The sequence below is a fragment of the Schistocerca cancellata genome, chromosome 2 (genome assembly GCF_023864275.1).
Source record: "Schistocerca cancellata isolate TAMUIC-IGC-003103 chromosome 2, iqSchCanc2.1, whole genome shotgun sequence".
In the NCBI taxonomy this organism is placed as follows: Eukaryota; Metazoa; Arthropoda; class Insecta; order Orthoptera; family Acrididae; genus Schistocerca; species Schistocerca cancellata.
This window is the reverse complement of record NC_064627.1, coordinates 579,628,884-579,642,054: the sequence shown is the minus strand read 5'-3', so window position 1 is coordinate 579,642,054 and position 13,171 is coordinate 579,628,884. Positions and strand designations below refer to the sequence as shown.

Genomic DNA, 13,171 nt, shown 5'->3' with positions numbered 1-13,171 from the left:
CGAATTCTTTACAGATGAATGGAAAAACTGATAGAAGCCGACCTCGGGGAAGATCAGTTTGGATTCTGCAGAAATGTTGGAACATGTGAGGCAATACTGACCCTATGACTTGTCTTAGAAAATAGATTAAGGAAAGGCAAACCTACATTTCTAGCATTTGTAGACTTAGAAAAAAGCTTTTGACAATGTTGACTGGAATACTCTCTTTCAAATTCTAAAGGTGGCAGGGGTAAAATACAGGGAACGAAAGAATATTTACAATTTGTACAGAAACCAGATGGCAGTTATAAGAGTCGAGGGGCATGAAAGGGAAGCAGCGGTTGGGAAGGGAGTGAGACAGGGTTGTAGCCTGTCCCCGATGTTATTCAATCTGTATATTGAGCAAGCAGTAAAGGAAACAAAAGAAAAATTCGGAGTAGGTATTAAAGTTCATGGAGAAGAAATAAAAACATTGAGGTTTGCCGATGACATTGTAATTCTGTCAGAGACAGCAAAGGACTTGGAAGAGCAGTTGAATGGAATGGACAGTGCCTTGAAAGGAGGATGTAAGATGAACATCAACAAAAGCAAAATGAGGATAATGGAATGTATTCGAATCAAGTCAGGTGATGCTGAGGGAATTAGATTAGGAAATGAGACACTTAAAGTAGTAAAGGAGTTTTGCTATTTGGGGAGCAAAATAACTGATGATGGTAGAGAGGATATAAAATGTAGACTGGCAGTGGCAAGGAAAGCGTTTCTAAAGAAGAGAAATTTGTTAACATCAAGTATAGATTTAAGTGTCAGGAAGTCATTTCTGAAAGTATTTGTATGGAGTGTTGCCATGTATGGAAGTGAAACATGGACGATAACTAATCCACAAATCATATAAACACAGGTTTGCCTTTCTTCAACCTATCTTCTAGGAGAAGACATAAAGTGCAGCTTTGCATGTTCCTAAATTTATCTGCATCCCAAACTGCTGTTTCCTAAGCCAGCTTCTACCAATTTTTCCATTCTTCTATAAATAATTGAGTCAGTATTTTGTAAAGATGAGTAATTAAACTGACAATTCAGTAGTAAACACACCTGTTGGCACTTCTTACTGTCCCACAGTTTCTCCATTGTTCTCCTCATGATTCTGTTTTCTGTTGTCCTAATTACACATGTAAAGAACAAAAAGTATTTTTTTCATTATTGTGCTCACTACCAGTACCATTATCTTGTAGACTTTCGTACAACTATTCTCCATTTTCTTGGTATTTTTTGTTTATGCATGTTATAATTATTCTTCTTCAAGTCTCAAGTATTCTCTCTATTTCTACAATGATAGCTGTTTTGAAAATAGTTTCACTTATGTATTTAAATTTTGGTTGTGTAGCTTTTTTGTAGTATTTAAATTTCATGGCTGTTGACAAGTCTTTTTTGTTGTATGTATTCTTTATTATATATTGTGAGTTTGACAGTTTACTTTTTATGCTGTGTCATATTCTTCATTGACATTATATGTCCTGATTTCACATAAATAAATTTCTCTATGATTTTGATCTCCTGTTCTTCTACTGTTATTTTGTTTATGTGTGGTGTGTCAGTTAAAATAATTTATATTTGTGAAAGGATATTCTGAGGGTGATTTTATGTGCTGTTTCCTGTAGTGATTTAACTTTTCCTTGATGTTTCTGAATAATGTTGGAAGAAGATAAGGTCATCAGTTAATATCCAGCAGTTTAAATTGATATTATCTTTGAGTTTAAGACCTCAGTTATATTTGTATTCCAGTGAGCATTGTATTCATTTACCTCATGTTAGCAGAAATTTCAGACAACTCATTCAATGTGTATGTCATCTGATGTTCTTTTAATAACATAGTCTCAGTAGACTTGTAGTGTACTTACGCTCTAAAAATTTGTCAAGCTCTTCTACCCAATATTTATAGTTATTCTCATCTGATCCCTTGTACCAGATGAGAGTACTCTCGACGTTTGACTCTGGAGGCATTGGACGGAAACCCAGACCTGAAATCAAAATGTACAACTTATGAGAAGTTGTTTACACAGACACTGAAGACACTGAAGGCCATTGAACTCTTTGCTTCATATTTATTATGAAATTCCAAACACATTGTCCAGTTTCTCATTAAATCAACAAGCTGTTACAGGTACCTATCTTCTGTGTTTTTTCCATAATTTAAAGTTAGATCAGTAAGCAGGCATTGCAGTTACCAAATGGATAAAAAATTCTCTGACAAAAATAAATTTTGTTTTCCCAAGTGGAAAATTGTTTAGTTACATTATTAGAGGTCTCCACTCTTTTCTCTATTTTAATTACAGTGACCAATTGGAGAAGTTACATTTGTGCATTTGAATGGTTAGGCATATTACTAGTTCATATCTTACTTAAGAAAAATGATATAGAAACTTGTGTCAAGTATACAGAATGGATCATTCTCTCTAAAGCAAGGGGTGTGGTGTTTCAATATTTCCTAACAAGTTAAAAGTTTTAGTCTGTCAGAAGTTTTGAAACAATGTACACTCTTCTTCAGAATGAAATGTACCTTCTGGAAACATTACCCTAGTCTGTATCTGAACTATTTATCTGTGAAAATATTTATTTCAAGGACCTTAGTTGACTGAAGTATGCAGGAGAACTTCTGTGAAGCTTGGAAAGTAAGTGAAATGTATTAACAGAATTTGAAAGTGAAGTATGAGTCTTCAAAAAGTCCTTTATCTGTTACTGCAAGAAATGTAAGCATTAAATGTGGTGTTAATTTGTTCATTAGTCTTCTGCTCTATGAGCAAGTTCTTGCTGTAGCCATTTCTTGTGATCCATTGCTTCCTTTTTCTTTCTACTGTACTTGCAACCTTCCTTCTAATTACCTAGTAGCTACTTTTTTTCCCAGCACATGTACTTCAATACATCTTTTGTAAAGCCAATCATTTTAAAATATCCCAGGTCCAGTTTTTAGCTCTTGTTTTTCATTACTGATTGTACTGTCACTCTTTTTGGCATTTTTTTCACCAATTGTTTGTTTTCTATCTACACCATATTCTCATTTCCAAAGCTTCCAGTTTTTTCCCTCTTCTCACATTTCTGCACCATACACAATGTAATAGAACACTCTATATAATCAGACAATGGAAAATCCAGGATGGAATGTAACAAAATCATGAAAAGGAAAGTTGTTACTCACTGTATAGCAGAGATGCTGAGTCGCAAATAGATACGACAAAAAGACTGTCACACATAAAGTTTTGACCAGTTTCATCAAAAATAGAGACAGTCACACACACATGCACATATAGGTGCGCACACACACACACACACACACACACACACACACACACACACACACACACTCAATTTCAACTGACACACAATGACTGCAGTCTCAAGCAACTGAAACCACACTCAGTGTGGTTCCCGTTGCCTGACACTGTGGTCATGTGTGTGAGTTTCGTCTGTCTGTGTGTGTGTGTGTGTGTGGGGGGGGGGGGGGTCTATTTTTGATGAAGGCCTTACTGGCCAAAAGCCATATGTGTGACAGTCGTTTTGTTGTACCTATCTGCTATTCAGCATCTCCTGTACATGGTGAGTAGCAACTTTCCTTTTGATAACACTTTATATAAAATATTTTCTATGTTGGTTTACTAGTTTGAAATCAACACTGCCGCAAATTCCTTCCTATTCTTTGTAAATCTCAACTTTGACATTGCTAGTCATGTATTTATTTCATTTCCATAATTCTATTCATTCTCTCTGGATTTCCTACATATCTGTGCTCTAGACTCCTTCTAGTTTTCTCTGTTCAACATTAATTTCAGCATTTTTTTCCACCTACTACTAGCATAAGTTCTGTTTTTCATGCATCACCCTCACATAAACCAGTATTTTCTCCACTACTTTCTGAAATTCTTTTCCATTTTATATTAGCTGCAGTGCGCGGTGTTTCTGGGATGTTTAATATTTGCCATGGAAAGTGTTAGGTCCTTTGCCTTATTGAAACTCATAGCAAGTGCAAGCCACTTGGAAAATTGCAATTGCTTAGTACTGAACAGCATATTTTGTTTGTTAGGTATTAAATTTTTCATTAATTTTCTTCAGTGTTTCATCTTAATGTAGAAATGTGAAGTGAATCATCCAAGAACTTTGAAGTAAGTCAGTCAAGTACTTTTTGAGATGTCTGATAACGTTTCTCAAGGCACTGACCTTCCTCTTGTCTTGAATGTGAAGTATTCAAAATTTCATTAAGATCAGCATAAAACTGTAGATTTGAATGAATTACAAACAAACAAATGGACACTCTTCTACATAGATAAATTGTATGGAAATCTCAACCAACAAGTTTTTGATCACCAATTTATCATACCATAACCCCTAAATATAGGCAGTCATGACAAAGCATTAGTCACCCCATGAGATGCTTTGATATTCATTGTATAACACCTCCTCTATCCTCTATAATGGCCTCAGTCTGTTGAGGAAGACATACCAAAATTTCTTCAGGCAGTCCATATCCAGTTGTAACCACTCATTGATGATTAGATCTTGTTGAGCTCCAAAATTGTGGGGATGGTGATTGCTGTGTTCCAACCGCTGTTCCAGATAGTTCTGACATTTGCAGTGGGAATAAGATCAAGTGTTTCAGTGGGTTTGGTATGGTGCCTGTGTTTTCTAAACAGGAACATATAAGTGAAGTCATTTGAACATGGCTGCTGTCACCTTAAATGAAGTGTGCATACACTGCATTCACATCATGCAGATGCAGTAGAAAGGCCAACATTTGGCCACCAAGAATAATAAAATAAACATCTTGGTTCATGCTCACAGTTAGCTGAATGAGTGAGCACAAGTCATGGTACAAAAAATACCTCAAAAACATCATAGTACCCCCTCTTGCCTGAACTGCACACTCCACACACTATGGATTAAATGTTGTATTGGGCCAGCTGTGCATGTGACTCCTTGCATCATTTTTAAAGAGGCGAGATTGTGACTTGTAGGTCCACACTACAGTTACTATCTGGTTTCTGTGTTGCTTTGTAAACTGAAAACATGCAGCTTGATGCACATTTTGAACAGCAGTCTTTTTTGAAGTACCTGAATCCAAAATGCTCATTATGTGTTACTCATGGCAACATTCACTTGGGTGGTGGCTGAGATGGACTGGCATTTGTTGACAGTGGCAGTTCCTGTCACTTTTGAAACTGATTGTCATTGACAAGGCATGAAATTCCTCTCTGGTCCCTGTCGGTTAGAATCTTTTGCTGACCTCTGTTCTTACACTGTGTTACATGACTGGTAGTAGTACACCATTCCTTGTAGACATGTGGGATAGCCCACACCGATTCGCCAACAAATTGGCAGATTTACTTGCAATCTTGTAATGTTCACTTCCAAGCACTATATAGCTCATTTCTGCCATTCTGTCATGTCTCCACATAACTCAGTCTTGACGTGCTGATTCCATACAACCAACTTCACTGTCATGACTTACACCAGTGCTGGAGGGAGACATGACCACCTGGAACCAAATCTACACTATTTACAGTTTTTCAAAGAGCCTTTTTAATGGGGTCAGGGAACTCAGCTGAAAATTCTGAACAGAATCTGCCAGGGATCCCACAGGACCCTGGAGCTTGGTCCGATTTTAGCGGTTTTACCTGGTCATCAACGCCCCTGAAACTAACATCTATATCACTAACTTTGCAGTGGAGTGAGAAGTAATCTGCAACTACTTTTGTATCTTCCTCAAAAAATAAATATTTGAAAAAGTAGTTCCGGTTCTATATTTCTGCTTTTACTTTTCTACCCTCAATTTCAGTTCCTTTGTCACCCACTAAGATGACACTAAAAATAAAATCAACATCTCACTCAATCTGGTACATACATTCGACCATGTGATAGAAAATGACAATGGAGGTAGATCAGAATCAGTTTCTAATTTTTAATTAATTACAGGAAGTTATTTACAACGAAAAGAGGAAAAATCTGTTTACAGAATACAGTACAAAATAAAGAAACCTAAGGGAACTATAGAGAAGATAGCCTAGCTGAAACGCCGTATAGTAACGTGATGACTACATTACGGTGGCAGTGTAGCAATAGAATAGACTTGTTCATAAGCAGGTACTTACAAGAAAAAAAAAAGATTAACATTTCTGAGATCTCCTTCACAGTGTCTACCACTAATTCTTCTTTACTGTCACAAAGATCATGGCTCAGTTAGTTAATCTACGTTATTGGCATTTATGCTTATTCGTCTAAAACTGGTAAGCCAACTTAGAATGGAAAACCTAGGTTTAGTAGGTGGCTCAAGTTATTTACTTCACAGAGGACGATTAATTTTATGAACCGATCACATTTCAGATCTTCTTAGAGATTGGGCTAGACAAGCACTGCGGGTAGACTTACACTGGGTGGTATGAGTAATGTATATTTATTTGTTTCACGAGTTATATATACGGGAAAAATCGCCGTGAGCATTGGCAGTGAGGCAATCACCCCATTGATGCTCCAAATTGGTAAAACCTGGTGTCCGGCTGCGTGAAGAAATCTGCAAATGCCTGCTTCGCACCCTCATCCGACAGGAATCGTCGACCATTCAATGCCTTTTTTAAGGGACCAAGGGGCGATAATGGCATGGGGTGAATCTGTACTTTAGGGGGTTGGGGGGTGTTCGAGTGTCTCCCCCTGGATGAGGGGATGGACTGGCGTCTTGTGCCGAGTCGCAACCGGCACAGAATCGGCGCACCATTCCACAGAGGTAGTTCTCGGCAGACATGCTGTCTCATACGCGGTCTTCATTCTCCAATTGGTCTACCGGTGTTTGTCGTTTGGCATCCAAGAAAATAACAGCACTTTGGTCCTACTTGGACGCATTTGGTAATAATGTGGCCAGAGTCCACATTCCCCCATTTATCGCACACACATTAGAAAGACACGAGTGCCATACTAATCCCTTTCCTACTGCATACCGCTGCAGCAACGCCCTCAAACTCAAACTTTTTGATCGCCTCTTCTATATCGGCTACTCTCCCTGTCACTAATCGGTTCTAGAATGAATATTGAAATTTTAGATTTTGGGCTGAATTATGACAAACCGCCAATAATGGATAGCGACGGTGGAGAAGGGCAAAAGGGGGACTCGTGACATTGGATGGGAAAACGATTAACAAACGTGAAGTGAAAGTGAATTAGATGTTTCCTTGTAACGGTTTCTCACAAAAATGCAGCGTGATTGGCAAAGAACAGCTTTCAGAGAATAATTTAAAGCTGCTTTTCTAAACAGACTTTAATTTGGTATCGTGTTCGTCTTAGCACGCTATGTGGAACATAAATTGGTGTCCATGGAAATCGTGCCTGCCCCAACATTGCTAGAGCAGGCAGCGTCTTTTCAGGATGCAGTTTGCTGAATGCATTTCAGCGCGGTACGAAGGAGAAACTAAAATCTTGAATAACATTTGATGGCTAGATGAAGCTTTCCATTTCGATGTGTCTATTAATGGCCACAACTGCTAATTTTGGACTCCTAGCGCATAAAATTCGGAGTTTACAATTGATTAACTTGAATCACGGCCCTCTGCAAATGCATGTTGTACTTCTCTTCCGGTTTAATAAATTCTTCGTGATTCGATGAATGCAGGAAGTTAATTGCAGTGCTAGAAACAGTCGTTCAGCCTACTGTTACAACATGAAATGATAAGAGGATGCGATGTAGAATGAGGCGCCATCCAATTTCGCATCATATCACGCACATGACTCGGTAATGCTTTTCCTGCTAGGGTTATCGGGCGTCGCGGAAATGCTGATTGGCCAATGAGAAGCCCCGATTTGCAGCTGTTACATTCTTCCTCTGCCGATACCTGAAGGGCAAATCATATGCCAGAAAAAATATGGCAAGTTGGACACGTTGGATGCGGTGATAAGGAGAAAATGTATGAATTTGCTTTCAAATGCAGAGGCTTACGACGAAATCCCAAATTGTAAGAACTATACCACATTCCCGTTCGTCGGTTGCAGCATGTAAGTAGCAAAATATTTATAGAACAGAAAAAGCAGTCTTGTTTGCACAGACAGAATTTTATTTAATCTTCACATGTGACACGTTTCGCTTGTTCTAGGCATCATCAGACTATCTGGGGAAATTAAAAGCTGGTGTAAGTATGAATTGCTATTAAAGCCAATAATAAATAAATAAATTAAAAATAACAAGAGGAAGAAATACACCGACTGGACTATGGAGTACAGGCTTGTTCATTTACTGCCCAGCACCTCAAATCATCCTTCACGTAGCCAACAAGGCAAAAATCTAAATTTTTTGGAAGAGTTTGAAATTTCTAAGGATATCTTTTCCAAGTCTCTGAATCTAATAAATGAACAAGATTTGAAGATTAAAATGGAAAATAGCACACTTTGTGAGATCACCTCTGACATTTCTGGCACAGCTCGAGATCTCCTGCATTTTCACTGTCAACACATCTCTGAACTACAGCACTTCGATAATGTTAGACAATGATGCTGAGTGAATTAATGTTCCCACCTTTCGCCACGTGAGGTACCTCGTGCATTGTCGGACGTGACCATTTTCTGGTCCATTTGGTATGGTATGGGGAGACATAATATTGCATGGTCTGCGGACTTCCAGATCTTTGAACACTGTACGCTAATCTCACAATGTTATTTTGATACTGTACTGCTTTCTCACAGGCGTCTATTTGGGGGGTGCGTTGGGCCCTGACTTCATTTTTGTGGGCAACATTGTGCGTTTACATCGAATTGCCCATGTGGAGGAGCTCTTTGAAAGAGATTATGTTCGACGAATGAACTGGCATGCCCATTCCGCCGACTTAAATCTCATTGTGAAATGTATTAGTAGTTGCGAATAGAGATAACCATTCACCTGTATAACGGAATGACGACAGCGAAAATTTGTAACGGAACGGGACTCAAACCTGGATTTCTCACTCATCGCCTTACCATTTGGCTATCCATGCACGCTTCAAGATCAGACCCAAACTTCCATACGTCTTCAACCATATGTCTGCAATCTGCACTGGTACAGTGGTGGACAAAACGAGCGAGACCCCTAGCTTTTTCGTTTTGCTGATCCGCACAGCTTTAAAGTCTGCTACACAGCATACCAGGCAAGGCGACGAAGTGCTACCAACATACTATGCACAGGCGTGAAATTGAAAAACTAGCCGAACTTTGTCAGACTGTTTGCAATCATGTGTAAGACTATATTAATGCTGATTATTGTGTTAAACACAACACGTAAACATAAGATATAAATGAAAGAAGAAACGCTAGTTAGTATGAACTGTACTAATAAAAATGAATTCCCTTCTTATCGGGATAACATAACTGTTTTAGTAAGACAAAGTACCCCAGATCGTTACGAATTAGCAAAATATTATGCACATTCGACCGCGAAACGGTCTGCGTCAAGTTCAGACCAGTCATACTGGATTACCGTTGCTGACCTACCATGAAAGTGTGCAAATTTAGCAATGCGTGAAGATTCATAGCGAAATTCAGTTAAAAATCATTCAGTGCCACACTTAAGTCAATTCGGTTATAGACAGATGCGGAAAAAGTAGGCAGTAACAAGTATGAAATTCTACAAGAGTTTCATATTGACATCCACAGGGCGCTGGTACAGAATAAAGCTAGCAATAAAACGTAATGGGGGCTCGAGAATTTCTTAAAATTGCTTTATTGATAGTCTATCTGCCTCCATCGAGATTAGAACCGAAAACAAACCAGACCTCCCATGCAGTAGCAAACACCTTTCACTACTGTAGCAGTCAACCCAGGCAAACAGCCCTTTATTATTACCCCAGACATGTATACGCCGGTAATTTCGCAATGAAAATGGCAAAATGATGTGCAGGTTTCTGTTGCATAGAGCTTTCTGAACTCAAAAACATGAATTTTCTATCTTTATGCCACCGTTTATGGGACAATCAGTCGGGATGTTTATCGGAATAACAAAATACTGTTATTAGCGAGTAAATTTAGTAGGATGATTCTGCACCACCCCATGAAATAAACGGCGACATATCTGCCAAACGTATTCTACAATGTTTCGAATTCTCCACTAGACTCGCCACAACCAGGAAACGTTCATCAGCCGAAGTGTTTCATAAGCTATGGGAATGCTCGCACTTCCAAAACGCGGTGGCATTAATACTGGGATCTGAATTACCACGTGTATAGGCAAATGGTTTTTATTTGCATTCCTGTAAACGTTATTTGGATCGAAAGCGTAGCTACAATTAATATGCTGATGGCCGGCCGCGGTGGTCTAGCGGTTCTGGCGCTGCAGTCCGGAACCGCGGGATTGCTACGGTCGCAGGTTCGAATCCTGCCTCGGGCATGGGTGTGTGTGATGTCCTTAGGTTAGTTAGGTTTAAGTAGTTCTAAGTTCTAGGGGACTTATGACCTAAGATGTTGAGGCCCATAGTGCTCAGAGCCATTTGAACCATTTGAATATGCTGATGTATCGACTGCAACTAGAACATTTCGAATAAAGAGTAGGGTGAATTATTTATGCGGCCCTCATCTCCAGTAACTGTCATAGCTCTTTTCGTTGTTAGGATTTCGTCACCTAAATCGTAAAAAATGGAACCCTAATAGTTTCACTTTCTTGACCGTCTATCTTTCTACCCAACCCATAAACCCCATTTACCTCGAGTATGGGCAGACATAGTAAGCGGAAATATATCGCACTTCCTGCGGTATACGGTCCCTTGGTGGCGTAAAAAAGTGAGCTTCTATGTCAACGCAATCTAAAGATACGGGCGTTTGTTAAGAAAATTTACGCAACGGTAATCCAGTATGACTGGTCTGAACGTTGACACAACTGTTTCGCGGTCGAATGCGCATTGCTAATTCGTAACGATCTGGGGTACTTTGTCTTACTAAAACAGTTATGTTATCTCGATAAGCAGAAATTAATTTTTATTAGTACAGTTCATACTAACAAGCGTTTCTACTTTCATTTATATCTTATATTTACGTGTTATGTTTAACACACTAATCAGCATTAATATAGTCTTACACATGATTGAAAACAGTCTGACAAAGTTCGGATAGTTTCTCAATTTCACGCCTGTGCATAGTATGTTGGTAGCGCTTCGTCGCCTTGCCTGTTATGCTGTGTAGCAGACTTTAAAGCTGTGCGGATCAGCATAACGAAAAGGCGAGGTGTCTCGCTCGTTTTGTCCGCGACTGTACATCCATTATGTATACTCTCATACAAGGGAGACATTTTTAACAGTAAGTCGCTTGCCCGGTGTCGGCGGATAAATACGATATTGCCGTGCCTGTATTGCTCAGAAGTACCACGCAATGTATCTTTGGGCATGCATCCATGCAGGTCCCAGAGAACATTGCATGGTAGCGCTGAACAGCACAGGAACTGAAATATCGTATAGATTCCATCGAGAGTGTGTGGTATGCGTTGGGGAGTCGTATTGCAACACGTCCGCATTCACCACCCACCATCCAACAGTTTTCAACCGCACCTGTGGAGGAATGGGAACGTCATACAACGAAAACTTTTTACCAACTTTGTGGCCGGCCTGAAGCACGTTACAGAACATGCGCTGTCGTCCGTGGTCATTACACACGTTATTAAGAACCATGCCCTGTCTAGGAAACCATTATGAGTAACGATGACTTCAATGTGAGTATTGTCTTTGAATAAAAGTGTCATTTCTGTTCGTCCCGTTGCGTATTTCTTTCAGTTATGTTCTGTACTACGCTGTAGCATTTCTTTCTATGTATGATCCAAATTTCATCGAGCTAAGTTAGTTGGCACAGAGATATTATACGGAAGTTATTCTCGACCTTAAGTTTTATGTACCAATGTATTTTATATTGAACACGCTGGGCAATAGCCCTTTTTAAAGTTCAAGTTAACAAGGATCTCTTTGACGGCGAATAATCTCGCGCGACAGGAAACTGAGCGGATCACTCCTGTTTACAAAAAGAATAAAGTGCCACATGCATACAGTAGTTAACAGTAATGCTAATATCCGACTTCGCGGAATTTTAAAGCACGTTTTAAGCGGGAACATTGTGACGTTCTTTGTGCTTCGGTTATAGAATCGGCACAGATTTAATAAAAGCTTTGTGTGTGAAACACAGCTTCCTTATACACATACGATATCACACAAATGGTAGATGCATATAAACAGGTATATTCCTTCTTCCTACATTTTGAAAAGACGTTCGACACTTTTCGCTACTAGTAATGTATGAGTAGGTGCGATCGTAGTGAGTATCTTAACGAGTAAGCGATTTTCCGCATGGTTTTTGAAGAACTTATTACATTATACTGGACGGCGAATGCTCAAACAAAAACGACGATAACATCGGCTGTGCTCCAAGGATTAGATTAGATTAGAGCAGATTAGATTAGATTCGGTTTTCGTTCCACAAACCCAAAAATTAGATGATTCTCGTGGATGTGGAACATGCGAGAAATTATAACATAAAAACATAGAACATCTGAATGTAATACTCACTGCCTTGATCATTTGTCAGGAGAGTGTCAAGATACGTAAATACATTATAGTGAACTGGAACTGATAATATTTACAGAATTAATACACTGTCAGAATGAAGAACTGATGATATTTACAGAATTAATACACTGTCAGAATGAAGCATAGTTATGCACTTTTAATAAATTTATCATTCACAAAATACATAATGTTGACTGTTATGACCAAGTACTGTCAAAACTGAACTCTAACAGACGTTTTTACTTAAGCTGACCTGAGTCCTTGTTGAAATATTCATCTGTTAAGTGGAAGGAGTTGCCTACCAAAAGGTCTTTCAAACTCTGTTTAAATTGTGCTTTATATGAAACCAAGCTTTTAACGGTTGCTGGCAATTTATTGAAAATATGTGTTCCTGAGTATTGGACCACGGTAAATGATTTTTAGACCAAGGTAAATGATTTTAGGTCTTCACGTAGATTGTTATAATTCCTGGTATTGATACTATATATTGAGCTATTGGATGGAAAACAGATACATATTATGTGCAACAAATTTCCTTAAGGAATAAGTATACTGACTGTGAGAAACAGTGGTCAGAATACCTTGTTCTTTTAACACGATATTCTTCCACTTACACCACAAACGAGTCTTACTACACGCTTTTGCACTCTAAAAACTTT

The 13,171-nt window shown here is 38.8% G+C and overlaps 1 protein-coding gene across 1 annotated transcript in view; it reads right to left on the bottom strand.

Moving 5' to 3' along the window:
* Positions 1 to 13,171, bottom strand: part of LOC126162186 (sodium/potassium-transporting ATPase subunit beta-2) — a 160,498-nt gene that overhangs the window by 24,491 nt on the left and 122,836 nt on the right. Inside the window, exon 3 of the mRNA XM_049918512.1 lies at positions 1,875 to 1,994. Coding sequence (XP_049774469.1) covers positions 1,875 to 1,994 — 120 coding nt within the window. The remainder of the gene's footprint in view (positions 1 to 1,874; positions 1,995 to 13,171) is intronic.